The sequence below is a fragment of the Lithobates pipiens genome, unplaced genomic scaffold (genome assembly GCF_037356315.1).
Source record: "Lithobates pipiens isolate NorthernLeopardFrog02 unplaced genomic scaffold, aLitPip1_a1.2 Scaffold_25, whole genome shotgun sequence".
In the NCBI taxonomy this organism is placed as follows: domain Eukaryota; kingdom Metazoa; phylum Chordata; class Amphibia; order Anura; family Ranidae; genus Lithobates; species Lithobates pipiens.
The window spans coordinates 223,754,627-223,773,410 of record NW_027507787.1 but is presented as its reverse complement, the minus strand read 5'-3'; the positions used below and the strand labels follow the sequence as shown (position 1 = coordinate 223,773,410).

The 18,784-nt window shown below is 40.1% G+C and overlaps 1 protein-coding gene across 1 annotated transcript in view; it reads right to left on the bottom strand.

The window, feature by feature from the left end:
• The window catches only part of LOC143930915 (alpha-2-macroglobulin-like protein 1), a 139,133-nt gene that overhangs the window by 28,954 nt on the left and 91,395 nt on the right, over nucleotides 1-18,784 (bottom strand). The window contains exons 19-25 of the mRNA XM_077455601.1: nucleotides 16,504-16,729; nucleotides 15,981-16,107; nucleotides 14,529-14,650; nucleotides 12,071-12,125; nucleotides 8,946-9,029; nucleotides 7,603-7,779; nucleotides 1,821-1,902 (exon numbers count right to left, since the gene is read on the bottom strand). Coding sequence (XP_077311727.1) covers nucleotides 1,821-1,902; nucleotides 7,603-7,779; nucleotides 8,946-9,029; nucleotides 12,071-12,125; nucleotides 14,529-14,650; nucleotides 15,981-16,107; nucleotides 16,504-16,729 — 873 coding nt within the window. The remainder of the gene's footprint in view (nucleotides 1-1,820; nucleotides 1,903-7,602; nucleotides 7,780-8,945; nucleotides 9,030-12,070; nucleotides 12,126-14,528; nucleotides 14,651-15,980; nucleotides 16,108-16,503; nucleotides 16,730-18,784) is intronic.

Genomic DNA, 18,784 nt, shown 5'->3' with positions numbered 1-18,784 from the left:
AGGGGACAGAATACGAGCCTCTTGCCTTTTGATTATGGGCCCTCGCATTTGGGGGAACGGTGCTCTTTGTGAGCTGTATGCCTGGGGACCCCTGAGGTGGTGTTACTTGGATTCAGATCCATGCCCCCCTGAAGACACGAAGACACACAGACTCTGGATATGTAAATGCCATGTTAGCAATAGACTGAATCACACTATTGGTACACAAACTCTTAGATGCTAATATCATCACCTCCAGCCACCTGTCTGTGTCTTGTATAATGTAAATGAGTCTAGTCTGGCTAGACACAGATTATAAAGAGTATTTCACCTATTGTTGTTTTGTTGTTTGTGCTAATTAACCTGCAATTGAATTGTTAGTGAGTTAGGAGCCGAAAAGTATTATCCCTGAGTCAACTAGTCTGAGTGTTGATTTAGTGGTTGGAGGGAAGCTTCAGTATCGCAAAGATGTTTTTATTACAAATTATGTGAGCCGACTGCAGTTCCTCTTTAAGTAGGGTATACATGTTCAGTTTTTTTTTTCTTCCAACCGAATAAAACATTTTTCAGATCCCCGCATCAACACAAACGATGTGTGATGTAGGGTTCTCCTTTGCTGCTCTATGTGTATTCTGACAAGGGAGATCCTCCCACCTGAATGCACAGATCATCACTCGCAGCCATTGGCTGCAAGAGCTGATCGAATGATGTTTTCCAGCATGACCATTTGACAGAAGCTGATCGTTAGACTGACTTCTGTTGAACAGACAGCAATACACAAGTACCGAAAGTAATTTTCAGTCCATGTGTACCCTGCGTTAATGCCAAAAAAAGGCCTTCATGGCTTTGAAGTTCATATATTTCCATACTTGTAGCTATTGCAAACAGTTTTCTTCCACCACTGACACTTACACTGCACGTTTGTTCGAGTAAAGCTTTTTTCGACTTTGTCATATTTTTGACATTGTTTGTTTGGAGTTTGCATTCAGAAATCCTTCATTGTTTGATGTAGACATGTGCACACTGAAATATTTTGTTTCGGAATTTCGTTTTCGTCCGAAAAATTTAGTTACTCCCGAAATTCGTGTTTATTTATTTTGTTTTGTTAAAAAATGCATTCATCTAAAAATCCGAAATAATTAAGGTCGCATCTGAAGGCTTATGGTGTCTGTCGCATGTTCTAAGAAGATTTGACGGAGCAGCGAAACTGTACGACGCTGCAGTCATACATTTCCGGTTGAATATTCCGCCTACAAGCTATAGTAGAATTCTAATGTATGACACTAGTAATAATTATATTTATTAATTATTATTACTAGTCAACCAACATTAGAATTCTTCTACAGCCTATGGGCGGAGCATTTGACCATAAATGTCCGCTCGCGGCGACTGCTTCGTCGAATCTTCATGTTGAATCTTTTCTCTCTATGTCGAATCATCTTGGACTAATAGAGTTAGGTTAGGCGCATTCAATCTTTTTTGCTATTGTCTCTATAATGTTGAATCTTTTCTCTCTATGTTGAATCTTTTCTCTCTATGTAGAATAATCTTGGACTAATAGAGCTATGGTTCGGCACATTTGTCCACAGGTTCGATAGACACAGATCGCTATTGTCAGCATCATGTCAAATCTCCTATCTATATCAAACTGTTGCAATGAAAATGAAAATAAAGCATTTGTTTATGTTGGATCTTTCGGTTTTCAGATTCTGTGTGTACATTATAGTTTGTTAAAACGATAACGAAAATACCCGAAATTCAGACAAAAATGAATGCACATGTCTAGTTTGATCCATAATACCACATATTATAAATAATGCATAATAAAGATAATAACTCACCATGTGTTACCCTCTTTATCACTCAATCCAAATGCACTATATGACCCGTCAAAATGTTTGAATATCAGCTCTCTCTGATATCCTATATAAAATAAAGTAATGACATTCAGTAAAGCTATTCACTATTTTAGTTTTCATTAGCTATTATGATAAAAGACAAAACAATCAAAGCAAACAACACACAAACTTAACCATTCTCTGCTATATTTTTTTTATTGTTTGCGAGCCTCAATAGTCCATTTTATAGCCAACTGACTTGTTGGCTAGCTTTAAAGAGTGCTGGGGACCTTTTGTAATAACCAACTTTTATCAATACTCTGACACAAACAATGGTCCTCATTCCCCATTCATAAAGGGGGCTTGAATAAGAATGTCTGTAAAGCCCAAATCCATTGGTCAGGTTCTTCCTGCCGGTTGAAACAACTAATGTGTAGGTGGTGGCCTAGTATGAGTGAGGTATTGATATTCCTGGATCTGTCACAGAATTAAATCCTCCTTTTCTGGAGCCGATGTGAAGTGAATGTGCCGTACAGATAGACTTTGTTCTGGTCTTGGCTGCTACTTCTCTGGTGGTTCCACACAGAACACTCAATGGGTGGCAAAACACTAGCGTGGGTATTGAGGAGCACCCAGTACAAACATTCATGAAACAAAAATGGCAAACCAAAGTTTTTATTAAAGCAGAGGTTCACATAAAAATTGAAGCTCTGCTTTTCGGACCCCCCCCCCCCCCCCGCTCCAGTGTCACATTTGGCCCCTTTCAGGGGGGAGAGGTTGCAGATTCCTGTCTAAGACAGGTATTTGCACCCACTTCCGGACATAGACTCCCACGGGAGTCTATGTCTCTTCCCGTCCCACCACGCTGTCTGCTGGGACACACATGCGTAATAGGGAAGTGAAGCCGCAAGGCCTTATTTCTTGATTCCAATACAGAAGATGGCGGCGGCAGCATCCGGGGACAGAGGGACGGTTCAGTCTCGGGTGCCGACATCGATGGACCCGGTGTCCTTATTTTAAAAGTCAGCAGCTGCAATATTTGTAGCTGCTGACTTTTAAAAAAAACTATTTGTGAGTCTCCCGCTTTAAACAAAGGTATCAAATGAAGCCAATGTGTTTAGAGGTAAATGCCTACCCCTTCCTCAGGGCTGAAACTGTAGGTAAGAATGGACTCGAGTTTAGAGGGCTTAAAGCGGGAGTCCACCAGGACTCCGCGTTTTTTTTTTTTTTTTAAAAGCCAGCAGCTACAAATACTGCAGCTGCTGACTTTTAAAATAGTGACACTTACCTGTCCAGCGCGCCCGCGATGTCGGCACCCGAAGCCGATCGCTAGGTCGTCTGTCGGGTCCTGCCGCCACCATCTTGGGTATGGGAATCAGGAAATGGAGCCTTTCGGCTTCATTTCCCGGTTCCCTACTGCGCATGCGCGAGGCGCACGGCGCAATCCGGACGTCCCCGCTGCCTCTGGGAACTGTGTGTTTCCCAGCAGGCAGCGGGGCACTTGCGCAAAGGGGCGGGCAGTTGCGGAAAGGGGCGTAATCTACGCCCCTTTCCGCAGACAGCTATCCCGGAAGTGGGTGCAGTTACCTGGATTATCCAGGTAACTGCACCCCCCTCCCCCCTGAAAGGTGCCAATTGTGGCGCCGGAGGGGGGGGGGATTCCGATGAGCGGAGGTCCATTTTAGGGTGGACCTCCGCTTTAATCCAAACTGTCAAACCTGGAAATGTTACAGACACCAATGAACACTTTGATTCAACCTTTTTGTTACCTTTCTTCATAACTAATATCCTCCAGATCCTTTATTAGCTTTGTTGTCCTTCTTCGTACACGCTCCATTTCCAGTACATCATTCTTGAGGACTGGTGCCCAGAACTGGACAGCATACTCCAGGTGTGACCAGACCAGAGTCTTGTAGGGTGGGAGAATTATTGTTTTATCTCTGGAGGTAATCCCTTTTTTTTAATGCCAATATTCTGTTTGCTTTGTTAGCAGCAGCTTGGCATTGCATGCCATTGCTGAGCCTATCATCTACTAGGACCCCCAGGTCCCTTTTCCATCCTAGATTCCCTCAAATGTTCTCCCCCCAGTGTATAGATTGCATTCATATTTTTGCCACCCAAATGTATTATTTTACATTTTTGAACATTAAACCTCATTTGCCATGTAGTTGCCCACCCCATTAATTTGTTTAGATATTTTTGCAAGGTTTCCCTATCCTGCGGAGAAGTTATTGCACTGCTTAGCTTAGTATCGTCCTCAAATACAGAGATTGAACTGTTTACCCCATCGTCCAGGTCATTTATGAACTAATTAAATAGAATTGGTCCCAGCACAGAACCCTGTGGGACCCCAAAACCCACCCCTGACCATTCCGAGTATTCCCCATTTATCACCACCCTCTGAACTCGCCCTTGTAGCCAGTTTTCAATCCATGTACTCACCCTATGGTTCATGCCAACAGACCTTATTTTGTACAGTAAACATTTATGGGGAACTGTGTCAAACACTTTTGCAAAATCCAGATAGACCACGTCTACAGGCCTTCCTTTATCTAGATGGCAACTCCATGCTGATTACTGCTCATGATAACATTTTTATTACTAAATCGTGTATTTAGTCCCTTATCATCCCCTCCAAGAGCTTGCATACTATTAGGCTAACTGGTCTGTAATTCCCAGGGATGTATTTTGGCCCTTTTAAATATTGGTGCTATATTGGCTTTTCTCCAATCCGCTGTTACCATTCCAGTTAGTACAATGTCAATAAAAATGAGGAACAATGGTCTGGAAATTACTTGACTGAGTTCTCTAAGTACCCTCAGGTGCAAGCCACCTGGCCCCGGTGATTAATTCATGTTAAGTTTCCCAAGTCTAATTTTATTTCTGTCCTCTGTTAGCCATGAGGGTGGTTCCTGTAAAGTGTCATGAGGACAATATTGCAGTTTGGGTTACTGAAGCCCCCCCGATTCACTCATGAAGACTGATAAAAATAAAAGTAATTACGCCTATTTAATATGCCCTTAAAGCGAACCCATCTCTCCTCCGTGTTCTTTGTTCCTAAGATTTTATCCCAATTTATGTCTTCTAGTTTAGGGCAGTTGGCTCTTTTGAAATGCAGTGTCTTTGTGTTCCCCTTATGTTTCCTATGTGCAATTTATACTGAAGTCAATTGACCTGTGATCGCTGTTCCCTAAATTGCCCCTTATTTCCACATCCGTGATCAGGTCTGTATTGTTGGTAATCAGTAGATCTAGTAACGCTTTATTTCTAGTTGGTGTGTCTACCATCTGACCCATGAAATTGTCCTGCAAGACATTTATCTAGCCTTAGACTAGTTTGTGGTTCCCTCCGCCCAATGTATGTCTGGATAATTAAAATCCCCTATTATGATAACACTTCCAATCCTTGCTGCTAATCCAAATTGTGATAAGAGGTCCGTCTCCCCCTCCTCCCTCAGGTTAGGAGGCTATAGCATACTTCCAGTAATATTTTTCCCTTAGCTTCATCCCTTTGGAACTCTACCCATAAGGATTCCACTTCCTCCCTAGCTCCCTTAGTGATGTCATCTCTCACATTCACTTGCACATTATTCATGATATATAGGCATACCACTCTCCCTTTTTTACCCTCTCTATCCCTGCGATAAAGGGTATACCCATGAATGGTTGCCAGCCAATCATGACAGCGTTTGAACCAGGTCTCTGAAATCCCCGCACAATCCAGATCCTCCTCATACAACAGTATCTCTAGTTCACTCATCTTGTCCGCCAGGCACCTGACATTGTTGAACATGCCACGTAGTTTAGACTGGTGACATACCATCCTCTTATTGGGTGTTCTGAGATTGCAACTAGGACTTGTTACTATACTTACCTTGGGTTTATGTGCTTTAGTTAACCTACCACTAATGCCCCCAATACTACCCTCTGGAAAGTGTTCCGTACTGACTATCTCTACCTCTGGACCCTCCTTCCTGTCACCTAGGTTTAATTAAGCTGAGGGGTTATACATCTCTTCGATAAAAAAGTTGGTTGTCATAATCAAACCTTGGTTATGATTTACCAAGATGACAATTATCAAACCATTGTGGTTTAATCTCATATGTTCACTAGCAATAGATTACACCTATTTTCTTGTCAAAATGGTTTATTGATTTTAATATAAGACATATGTAGAAACAGGCATCAAGTACATGTGTATACAAGAGGGTAATTGGGCAATCAGTCTTAACAATATAAGAGTTACAAGCAACAAACAAAGACGTTTGCTGGTAAGTAAAGTCAGCTGGCTTGTACTATAAAGTTGGCACCTTTAACATACACTGGAGAAGATTACGTAGGTGATTGCACCCAAATATAGTAAAATTCTGTGTAAATGATCACACCTATTTTCATCATAGTGGGTGATGAAGCCATCTGTTCAGTTTTTGCACAGCTAAACTTTAGCAAACCTTCAAAGCAAGTTTCTCTGTGAGCTCCAGTTTGCTGCCAGCAAGTTCAGCATGGAGAATGGAAGATTGCAGTTCTCCTATCCCCTCACTTTACACTGAACCTGGAAGTGCTCAGCTCTCAGTCCAAGCTGTCAGACTCCTGGCTTGGTTTCCTGGTAAGTTTTAGTTTGGGGTTCTATGTCAGTTGTTTAAAGTGTAAAAGAGGATAAAGAAGGAGAAAGAGTTTATAATCTATTTGGATATATAAGGGAGGATATTGGAGGCATAACTTACAGGTCATCAGGGAATCAAGTAGTAATATTGAAGATGATCTGTGTATATGCCACAATTCCAAGACACCCCATGAAAAGCTCCTAAGGCATGTATGTCCGTTAAAAAAGCATATATGCCTATGTAGAGATGTAAAGGTTTAACAGCTCCCCTCTCTGATTGCCTCAATCTCTATGATTAAGCCCAGGATTGAATTAAACACACTAGAGAAGTGGTCTCGGGTGTGAGGTTTTGCATTAAGTGTTATGTATTCTTTCTGCATCCTCATTAAACCTACTGGACCTTTTAAATGTTAAATTGTGGGATCTGATACTTTCAGTAATATTTGAAGTGGTTCTAAAGGCTCAATGTTTTTTACTCTCATGAATTCTATGCATGAAGGTACTGTAAAAACCTTCTCTGTGCATAAGCCCCCCTAATACTTACCTGAGCCCCATCGCAATGCAGGGATGTGCACGAGAGCCTCGACTCTCCAGGGGCTATCCCACCTCATTGGTTGAGACAGCAACGGAAGTCATTCCTACGAATCACAGCCAGTGGACCATTGAGGAGAGAGGGGGGGTGGACATGCAGAGCAGTGGCTCGAGAGCGAGCCTGCTTGGGTGCCCCCTCAGCAAGCTGTTTGCTCTGGGGGCACTCGGCACGAGGAAGGGCCCAGGAGCACCAGCAGCGGATCTGAGAAGAGGAGGATCAGGGCTGCTCTGACTGCACAGAACAGATGAGTGTGACGTGTTTGTTATTTAAAAAAAAAATTGCCTTTAATATCACTTGAGGTGAAAAGATTTGATATACTTTTCTTATATTGTAATATGTGAACAAGGTAAATATATGGATGGTGCCTATTACTGGGACCCTGTTTGGTCTTAATCCAGTGCATTGGTTTATACATTAAAGGTATCAGCTTACTGTAGATCCTAATTCATGAGGATATAATTCTGGAACAAAGGGCAGTCATCAGGACTAGCGGACGTCAGCAGATAGTCTAAACATTATTGTTAATCTCAATGCAAAGGTTAAAATAACAATTTTGGATATATAGGTAATCATTTGTAATGAGTAGCTCACCACTTTGGAGAAATTTGATAGCTTTGCTCTTGATGTCATCGGTCAGCTGATGAGTCTTCTGCAGATACTGCAGAATGAAGATGTTGGGGGCAAAGCGGACCATGTTCTGCTCTCCACACCCAGTTGGCAAGGCCAGGAGATGGTCCAGGTTTTCCAGAGCTGTGCCCATCAGATCTCCTATTAAAGAGACAAATCATAGAATTATAGAAAAGTGATGGCAGAAAAAGACAGAGTAGTCCATCAAGTCTTTCCATTATTTGTTTGTTTGTTTGTTTTATTTCTTTATTTATCTTTGTTTTTTCGTTAACTTTTTTCTAAGCTTATTTCAAGGATCAACTACTCTTTCAGTAAAATAATACTTTCTAAGATTAGTTTTGAACTTTCCTCTAGTTAGTTCAAGATCATGTCTCCACATTCTGTTTTGGTTTCATATCGAAAAAAACTGCCCTTCTGAACCCTATTCACCACCTTGATGTACTAGGTTTAAATCGTGTTTCCCCTTTCCCTTTTTTCCTCCAGACTGTGCATATTAAGTTCCTGAGGTCATTTCCCCAAACCTTTCACCATTTTTGTTACCCGTCTCTGGACTCGTTCTATTTTATCAATCAAGGAGGATCTTTGAAATATCAAGAAATGTCAGAGCCTTGTGTATTTAATGGTTTCCAGGAAGCATATTATTATTGCTTTACACATAGCAGGACCCAGAGAGGACGAGCTAAGCTGCCTAAGTTACCACCAAATAAATTTCATATTTTACTGTTCTAGGAGATTATGGAGATACTCCTCTTCCAAGACTCTTCTGGATGTGACTGATTACTTTGTTGAAAAGCTGCAATACAATCTACTGAACCGTTTTAATGATAGTAGTTAAAATGTTCTGTATGGAATACTGGTGTGCCAAGTACAAGAAGAACTGAAGGACAAATCTTATTTTCAAAAATGTCTAAGTATAGGAAGATCTAAAAGCCTCACTACTGTTGACAACATCATTAGTGTACTATCAATGTATAAAAAGATCTAAAGCCCACAACGTATTATCTATTATTAGGATGAACTAAAGGCAACATCTTAATGCTAATGTAGTATCTATGTAAAGAAAGATCTGATGGCCACTTGCAATTACTAGTGTACTATCAATGAATAGAACAATCTGAAACCGTCAGAAACTTTGGAAAAAAGCCAAAGTCTTCTTTTGTATTTAGTGGTGGAAGAACTATGTACCTATGAATAGGAAAAACTAAAGGCCACATTCTAATACTAGAGTATTAGTGTGCTAACATTTTATCACTGAAATCACAAGGTTTAGGGTTTACATTTACTTTAAGTGATTACATACAACTTACCCAGAACAGTTACATAGGCTCTTTCGGAATCTTTTAGAATATTCTCTGGAATTTGCAATAAGACGTTCTCTGTCTTTGATTCTCCTGATGTAAACACACTGGTGTTAGATTCACATAAAGGCAAAACAAGCAAAATACAACAATGATATAGATCAGTGATTCTCAACCTTATTGAGTCCAGGTCTCGGTAAATTATTTTATAACCATTCATGCTCCAACAGTAAAAAAAAAAAAAAGTTTATACTTACACAATACAAGTATGGAAAAGCCAAATATTTATTAATATACCAAGAGGCTCTGAATGGGGTTGGGTGTCAGGGTGGGGATGAGGGTTCTGGTGGGGGGGGGGGATAAAAGTACTCTGCATCAGACTTGATGGCCTTGTAGAGGATGAGGTTCTGGAGGGGGCTGATGTCTGTCAGGGTCACTGGGGGCTTTGCAGGAAACCGTAGAAGGTTAGAAGACCCTGTGGAATGCTAAGGGCTTTGTGAGGGCTGACAGCTCTCAGGGGGCCAATGGCACAGTGGGGGAGGTTTAGGGGCACTACTGGCAAATAGGGAGCTATATGGGAATAGGGCGGTATTGTGTAAAGTATTGTGTAAGGTTAGGCAGTCTGTAGATGGCTGAAAATCCTGGAGGAGGGAGGCTGTGGCCTGTAAGTTGGCCATTATCTAGTGGTTGAGAACCACTGATATAGGCCATATATGTTATTCGAGCTCTGATTAAAACATAATTTGGGTGCATGTGTGTATGTGTATATACCATAACACATGTAACATATATCAAAGTTTACAAATCCAGACTGATTAAATTAGATAGCTCTCAACGTCACTTTAAGGGGAGTTTGCAGAAATATGAGCTATCTATTGTATGATTAGATGTTATACATGCACAGAGCTTCATCAAGGCAAATTATATCTGTAGCCAAAAACTTTTTTTACTTTTTGGTAGAGAATAGATTAGACAGGATTGTATTGCTGTCTGTGTCCCCACTTGGAAGATTCACACTCTCTACTTGTAGTGGTGACCACTGTTACCTAGAAAGAAGGTGAGGGAAAATCCAAACTGGTTGTCCCCAGAAAAAGAGGTAAGGGTACACGGGGACACCTTTTCCAATTGTACAATTCTCAAAGCACATGGCTGTACAGCATGCAGAGCCCACATAATGACGTTCCTATTACCCTCGGCTGCCATTTTTTTTTGGGGGGGGTATCTATTTTGGATAGTTTTAGTTCATTTAATTCAGAATTCTATATTTTTTAAATGTATGTATTTGTGTACTGTCACGTTAACTTTTTAATTTTACTTCTTTCCATCAGTTTTTTTTTATCTCTGTAAAAATATCAAGGCTTTGGAGGAGCCATTTCTGACACAAGAACACGTCTATGGTAAAAGAGTAAAGAGCTTTTTTAACCTAGAGAGCCTTTTAAAGCCTATTACAATGAAAAAGCTACCAAAAGCCTTTGTAATTTCCTATTCTCCTAAACACTTTGCCAAAATGAAATTTCACACTTTTTTTCAGGGAAATGACAATGCTCAATTTTCTGTATCCATTGAGAGGCCATGCTATGCAAGTTTAAAATGTTCCCTTCAATAGGTCTAAGTTATGCATCTGTCTATCACCCTGCATTTTATGTCCCATTGCATGATGTGGCTTATTGTGGCAGTAGAGATCTGTGTGATTGAAGGGTAGCCAGTTTTATGACTTTGATGGGTCACATAACTGGGCTGTTCTTTTATTTTATTTTCTTACAGGATTGTCACTTATTCTTATTGTGCTTCTTGAAGTTGGCAAAGCACATTTGTAAAATGTATCACTGGATTTATATGAAGGAAAATCACAAATGTGATTTTGAGAAATATGGAATCAGAGATTACAACGTCAAGCAAAATATTGCAATTCCTCTTTAGCTTAGAGATTTTAAGTTTGTTTTGGATAGAGTGGAAATGGGTTAGACCAGCTTTGATGCCCTCTGTGTCCCAGTTCAAGAGGTTCACTTTTTTTATTAGTCCTGTGACCATGATAACCAAAAGGGAAAGAAAAGCCCAATATATGAGCATTCCTCAGAACAGGAATAGAGGGGGTATCTTCTGGGTAGATAAACTAGGTTTGGTGACTACCAGGATTTCCCTCACTTTGTAGGGATTTCCTCTCACTTCCTGATATGGATTTGGAGCAGGGCTAAAATCTTCCCAATGGGAATGGGATGACAAACAAAACAACCTTACAGGGGTTATAACTTGCCCTTACCTTATCCAAAATGAAAAAGAAACAATCTTTTGCCTTCACTAGTTTTCTTGCTGGTCTATTGTTTTAAAAATACTTTTTTGGTATTCTGGCACCTGGCCTTTATTTAGCTTTCAAGATTTTGGTACATGTTCTGGGCATTTGTAGGCAGAAGTATTTTGTTCCCCCTGCATAGGTGGTGCTGCTCTGCAGCCACCATGCATAGAGAGTGGAGGGTAGAATGAACCTATGAGGCCTCCATAGGTGTCAGCAGGAGAACAATTGGGTACTGCTACCCCAGATGACCACTGCAGTCATCTTTGATGGGGGAATGCTTATTAAAAAGTACTGACTTACTGCAGTTGGCATGCATTCTGCATGTGGTTATGTTAGGGACAGGAAGCCACTGGCTAAGCAGAGTGTACATAGCGTCGGAAGAGGTTCCAGTGGAGGAGGGACAGAGTAGAGATTGTCGCCTATTCTACAGATAGGAGCCTCCCCTCTTCAGTTGCACGCCCGCCTTCCAGCTGCCCCCTCTGCCAGGTGCTTTCAGCAGTAGTGTATCACTCCAGGCTATTGTTACACAGTTCTCTGTAGATGTTGCTGACTGGAGTGTTGCCATCACATAGGCTTTGTTACTCTTTTGTTGTGACTTCCACCTTAACACACTTCCTTGAAAATTCGGGTCTCTGTGTGTGTCTTTGCTCCCCTCTGGGTATCCAGTTCTTGGACCCTGCTTACACACTCGTAGTCAGTTTACCTAAATTGGCACTGGAAAGGCACTTACATGGGAAATTTTCTATGGTGGGCTATGGTTATTAGGTCCAGAAACAGACAAATGCATTACATATTTGTTTTTCTATATTCGCCAGTTATAGAATTCACAATAATTCCTTACCATCTTGGTTACAAAGCCGTGAACTGTATGATTTTTCTTGTAGGACTCCTCCAGGCTGCAAGTCCAAAAAACAAAGTTTAGCTAAAAGAACAAAGGGGACCAAGAGCAAAGACAAAGATGAGATTGATGATTGGGATTGATTTACTAAAGGCAAATAGGCTGTGCACTTTGTAAAATGCAGTTGCATTCTGCAAGTGCAGTTGCTCCAGAGCTTAGTAGATGAGATAAAGCTTCACTTTGCAAAGAATACCCAATCACGTGCTAGGAAAATTCATGCATTGGAAGTCCCCTCCTTCTTCACCTCCTGCTCTCTGCACTACATTCGGTGCCTCCCTCCAAGTTCACAGGAGTCGGAACTAGACATGTGCATTGCCGAAAAAAATTGTTCGTTTTCATTTCATTAGTTTTTTGTTTTTGTTTTTTTCTTTTTCGGGTCATTCGTTATGATCAAAATTTGTAAATTCATAAATTTGAAAATTCGTAAATTTGAAAATTCACAAATTGTAAATTCATAAAATTAGTAAATTCATAAATTTAAAAATTTGGAAATTCGGAAATAAGAAAGAAAATCTGAAAATACTAAAGAACAAAAATACAAAAATTCTAAATAATAACTAATTAATAATAACTAACTATTAAATTATAGGTTTTGGAATTTCTTTTCAAATTTGGCTGTTAAATGAATACGAATTTATCCAAAGTTACAAATTATCCAAAATAACGAATGCCGCACCTAAACAAATAGAACAGATCAAATTAATAATAAATAATGATGATAAAAAGTTTTATTATTATTGTTATTTATTATTAATAATTTTTCACGTTCCATTCATTTAGATATGGCATTCGCCATTTCAGATCATTTGTAACTTCGGATAAATTTGTATGCGTTACATTCACTATCAGCCAAATTTGAAAGGAAATTCCAATACCTAGAACTTTATAGTTAGTTATTTAAGACTTTCAGGTTTTCGGATTTTCGAATTTCTGAATTTTTATACATTTTCTAATTTTTGGTTTTCCAAATTTTCAAAAAAAAATGTTAAACGGGTTTTCGTTAATTTGTGCGTTTCCAAATTAATTAATTTGTTGAAATTTGTTTAACCCCCCTGACGGTATTCCCGAGTCTGACTCGGGGTGGATTTTTCATACCAAAAGCGGTATCCCCGAGTCAGACTCGGGACAGCGTCGCTGGATCCAGGAGGAGGTTTACTTACCTTCTCCTTCGGATCCAGCGTTGTCTCCCCGCTGTACGAGCGAGCCGTATCTCGCTCGATGCATCACACCGCCGATCTCCGTGCCCTGCGAGCGTTGCGACGCACGGGCACGGAGATCGGCGCCAAATTCAAAAAGTGAAACAAACAGTTTACATACAGTATAATGTAATCTTACAGATTACATTGCTGTATGTAAATATTTCACATCCCTGTTGTCCCTAGTGGTCTGCCCCGTGTCCTGCATGCAGTTTTATATAATAAAAACTGTTCTTTATGCCTGGAAACTGGAGATTGCCCATAGCAACCAAAACTGTCACTGTACATCAAAAATGATTTTAGACCAGCTAGAAAACAGCGATAATAAATTAGAATCACTCGCAGAATTGAGTGATAGCGATTTGTGGGGAGATCCGTCATCAAATACTGAAAAGTAATGACAGTGACAATTCTGCAACTGAGCAAATTTCAGTGTTTTTGATTTGATTACATTATTGAATAATTTTTATTATTGTTATATTATTATTTGGTACAATTATTTATAATTATTTATTATATTATAATTTATGATTTAATTTTTCAAACTTTATCATACCCGGGATGTCTGCTAGACTCTGGTTTGGACAGATTTAAGAGAGTTATTCCTAAGAATTGCAGGACTACAATATAAAACGCCAAATTTTCATGCAAAATAATGGTACCGCTTTTAGCACCTAAAATCCGAAATAATCGTACCGCCAGGGAGGTTAAAAAACATATTTAGAACTAAACTAATTGCACATGTCTAACCGGAACTACAGAGGCAGCAACAGGTATCAATGCGTGCTAACAGTATTGAGAACAACAAAGGAAACATTGGGCGGTATACATCCAGCACATTGTTAATTTGCGACAGAACCCCTGGAGACCACCAAAATGTTCTCATGGACCATCAGTGGTTCATGTACCACTAGTTGGCTACCATTGGTCTACAGCATTTTGCACAACTGCATTTTACTATAGGACTGCTAGAGTGCCTTCCTAATTCCGTATAAGCAAATAATATGGAATCAAGGGTCTTGTTTTCAGCCAGTTTCTTGCATATATTTTAAGTCTAATAAAGATCCAGATTTTACTGCAACCAATAAAGTGAGTACATAGCATAAGGTAACAACTGTAAAACCAGAATTGCAAATGTATTCTACCCTTTATATCACCTGAATAAAAGAAAAATAACTATGAGAATGAATTATCGTGATACTAACCTGTACAAGAAGTGGCTTAATAATTGTATCAGAGCTGCCTTGTGTAGGGACAATAGGTATTTCATTCTGACACAGTTCCAATGAGTTAACAGCTTCTGCCCTCACTGCGACATTTACTTTTCCTGGAAAGAAAGAAATATGCTTAAGTAATGAAATGGTAGCTATTAAGATCGCTTAGCTAGATGTACCTAAATCCTAAGTTTAGGTTAAATAAAAAGTAAAATAAAAAATTTGCACAAGGAATGGTAATTATGTTTTTCTTGTGCTGGTGCCAGCTATCATAGTTGAAATCCAAAGTCCTATGCACCCCCCCCCAATACCCCACAGTCATAATATTCCAGTGTTACAGGGGTTAATACAAGCTGGGGGACCTGTCATAGGTGCTCGCCTAGAGTCCTTACTATGTCTGTCCTTTCTTCCCTCCTTCCTCCATTTATATAAGCTGTACTGATGCTTTCATAAATGAAATGCAATCTATGAATGGAGAATAGGCAGATAAGCAATCCATAGAAGGTTTTTCATTCATGGAAGAAAAAGTACAGATTCTATGGATGGAAGAGGGAGGCAGAGAGATTGTGCATAGTCAGCATTCTTGATGAGTGCCTGTGACAGGTCCAGCCCTCATTTTAACTCCCCGCAGCACCAGAAGAGTACAGCTGCAGGGTATGGTGGGAGCCGAGGACTTCAGATTTCAACTATGACAGCCAGAACCAGCACAAGCGACGTTTTGCATTAAATGTAAGCATGGTACCTTGTGCTGACCCAAACTTAGACTTTAACTGGGGCCTCAAGCAACAGAACCTGTAGAGTTCAGACCACTCTAACCAAAAGACAGGGCTATAGCCAAATATAGAGAATAAAGAGTAGTTGAAGTTTGACATTTGGAAGATGTCATTGCTGAATTGTTTAAGTACAGGCTCCCAGGTTGTTTATTTATTATGTTCTAGGTCACTGACCTGGAACAAGCTTGTGGGACGAGGAGTTAAGACTATTGAGACTTCATTCCATACTTCTTTCAAGTCAGTAACTCACCAGGAAGTGAAACCAAGGGCAGCATGTCAACCTTGGAGTCTGATCCTATTAATTCTTCTTTCCCCTCTCTTGATATTGTGCAAATGGAAAATGGTATAGGCAGTTCCAGGACCTACTGCAATCGGTTTGCCCCTTGGATGGTACACTACATAATATCCAAACTAACCACAATCTGAGACTGATATCCTAAATCGATAGACCCTGTGTACCCTGAATTGACCTTCTGGTTGTTTGGTTCCATACAACTGTATTTGATATGTTATTTGTTATACATTGTTGATGTAATAACCTGGACATACCTTTTATGGTTTAAAGAAAATAACAAAAAACAAAAAAAAATCAGCAGTATCATTTATTTTAAATCCTTCTGAAAGCAGTTGGGTAATGCATTGAGTATTTCTCACTGGACACACGACTCACCCAGCTTAGATGCTTTCAGTTTCCAGTGGAACGTTTTGCTTTCATCGGCACTTATACAGCTGCTGTACTGACAGTCAGCACATGGTTCCCCTTCCAATTCTAAGGAAGGTAACAGGTTGGTTTGTACCTGTCCACAGGGAAATAAATCTTTATACTTAGTTGTGAAGTTAGGAGAGCATTAAAATTGCACTATACAAATACAGAGCATATAACAAAGCATAAATTGGGCTTTGTGGTGCGGTAATTGTGATTTATGAATACATTTAAACAATTTAGTTCAGTGATTAATTGTAATTGGTTTCAATCATATATTACACTTTATTCATTGCCCCTTTTCTTACTGAATAATCTCACCAATGCAAACAGGGTTAGTAGCCCCAACAGTGCTCTGGACAGGACCTAAAACCAGCAAATCACCGAAACTGGAGTCATTGGCATCATCACGTGTGTTTTTACATCCACTAACCAAACACCATTACTGACCATCAATGCGTCCAGAAGAAAATGTTATAAATGTTCTTACCTTCATACTTTGCTTCTGGTAGTTAAACACTGTGGCTTTGAGAGTGAAAGATTCTCCTCTCACTACTGAGTATGGGAGGGAGACATCCACAAAGAACGGCTGGAAGACCCGAAGAGAGGCAGGAGAAGACAGGCCAAATCCACTCTGACCCAAACATACGGCCCCGGCATTCCAGTCTGTGATGGTGTCTGGAGCCTTGTGGTGGAATTCAGCTCTGCCAGAATCCCTGAATAGAAAATGAATAAAAAAAAATGAAATGATGCGGTTTAAATTGAAGAACCAGCACAAAAAACAACTTTTAAATGCTGGTGGGCATCCTTCTGTGCAGACATCTGTGATAAACTTCTTTCCTATTCTACCAAACATTGGGGGTTATTTATTAAAACTGAATGGTGCAAAACCTGGTGCAGCTCTGCATAGAAACCAATCAGCTTCCAGGTTTTAGAAAGCAAAGGGGTTTTGGGACTTTAAATGAGGTGCATGATAACATGCACCTCCATCCCTAAATCAGAAATACAAAAGGGGTTTTTGGGACTTCGAGTAGGCCACAAGACACATGGTAGGAGAAATTGTAAAATTGTTTAATTGGCATATAAACAAAGCAAACCTCATAAACACATGATACATGGTTAAACATGAGTATTTTTGTCTATATACAAGACGATGGCATGCAAGAAAGAGGAATTCATATATATACATGCACACATCTTAAATCGCATACTATCCCATGGAAGTAACTAGTATAAAAAGCCAAACGCTTATTGAGTTGAGTAATTGATACAAATGGGTTATAGGATACAAATGAACCACAGATGAGGTCAAGCTATGTGTTGGGAACATGATGACATTGATAGGCTCGACGCGTTTCGTGGCCAGTTGCCACTCATCAGGAGAAAACGCATAGCATATGGATAAATTGTTCTAAATAAGTAGTGTTGCAAGTCAGGATCTGCAAGACAAGTCTATCCCGGGAGCTGAGGGAATGAACCCAAGGAAGAAGTGAGCTCACTATATACCCAAGGAACACCCTCCAAACGTAATAGGCAAGGGTGAAAAAATGTAAATATGTCTGGTGATATTACACAGAGTCATGTTCGGAGACATGATGTGAATGTGTGAGGAGAAAAGTCTGATTGTGATTCATTTGTATCCTATAACCCATTTGTATTCATTACTCAATAAGCATTTGGCTTTTTATGCTAGTTACTTCCGTGGGATACTATGTGATTTCAGAAGTGTGCATGTGTATATATGATCTCCTCTTTTTTGTATGCCATTGCCTTGTATATAGACAAAGGTACTCATGTATATGTATCACATGTTTATAAGGTATGCATTGTTTATATGCCAATTCAAATATTTTACAATTTCTCCTACCACGTGTCTTGTATCTCACTCAAAGTTCCAAAAACCCCTTTCTTATTTTAGCTTCCTGGTTTTATTGTCAGAACTTAATTGAACAAGCTGAAGTTAGAAGCTGATTGGCTACCATGTACAGCTGGACCAGATTCTGTGTGCACCAGTTTTAGTAAATCCCCCCATTCATCCTCTTATTCTACTGAACATCCCACCAAAATGCAATCCCTGAAACACCCTATGTCATTGGTGCTCAACCTGTGGCCCTTCAGCTGTTGCGGAACTACATGTCCCATGAGGCACTGCAAGCCATTGACAATTATTAGCATGACTCCTAAAGGCAGAGTCATGATGGGACTTGTAGTTCCATAAAAGCTGGAGGGCCACAGGTTGAGCACCCATGCTCTATGTAATATTAAGAAGAATTATATCTGATTGTGAGAGAGGGACTTCATAATAACCATAGAAACTCTAATTTTGAGCTATAAGACAAATAGGCTGCTGTTGTACCTACAACTTTCCTGCGGGTTTGCTGCATTTAGCCATAGACTTCTATTATATCCTGCTGTTTTACCACCCCCAACTTTACTTGTGAACGAGCCCTAAGGTGCCACTGCTGAATGCAACTAAGGGCTCATTCAAGTGCCACTCCTCTGAAAAGTGATCCGAGTGTGTGTTGATAGGTAGTAAGGAGGCAATATGTTGCCTTTTCACCACCTGATTTAAACTCACGCTTGCCATGCAATGCACACATTTGCGACATGGTAGCACGGCAATTAGAGGTTTAAATCAGGTGTGACGAGGCGACACTGTGCCAAGTAATCTTTGACTTCTCCCATGTTGTTCAGGTAGATCTCCACCACTTTAACCACTTGCAGACCACCGCACGCACAATGACAGTGGTGGGCAAATGGGCGTACCTGTA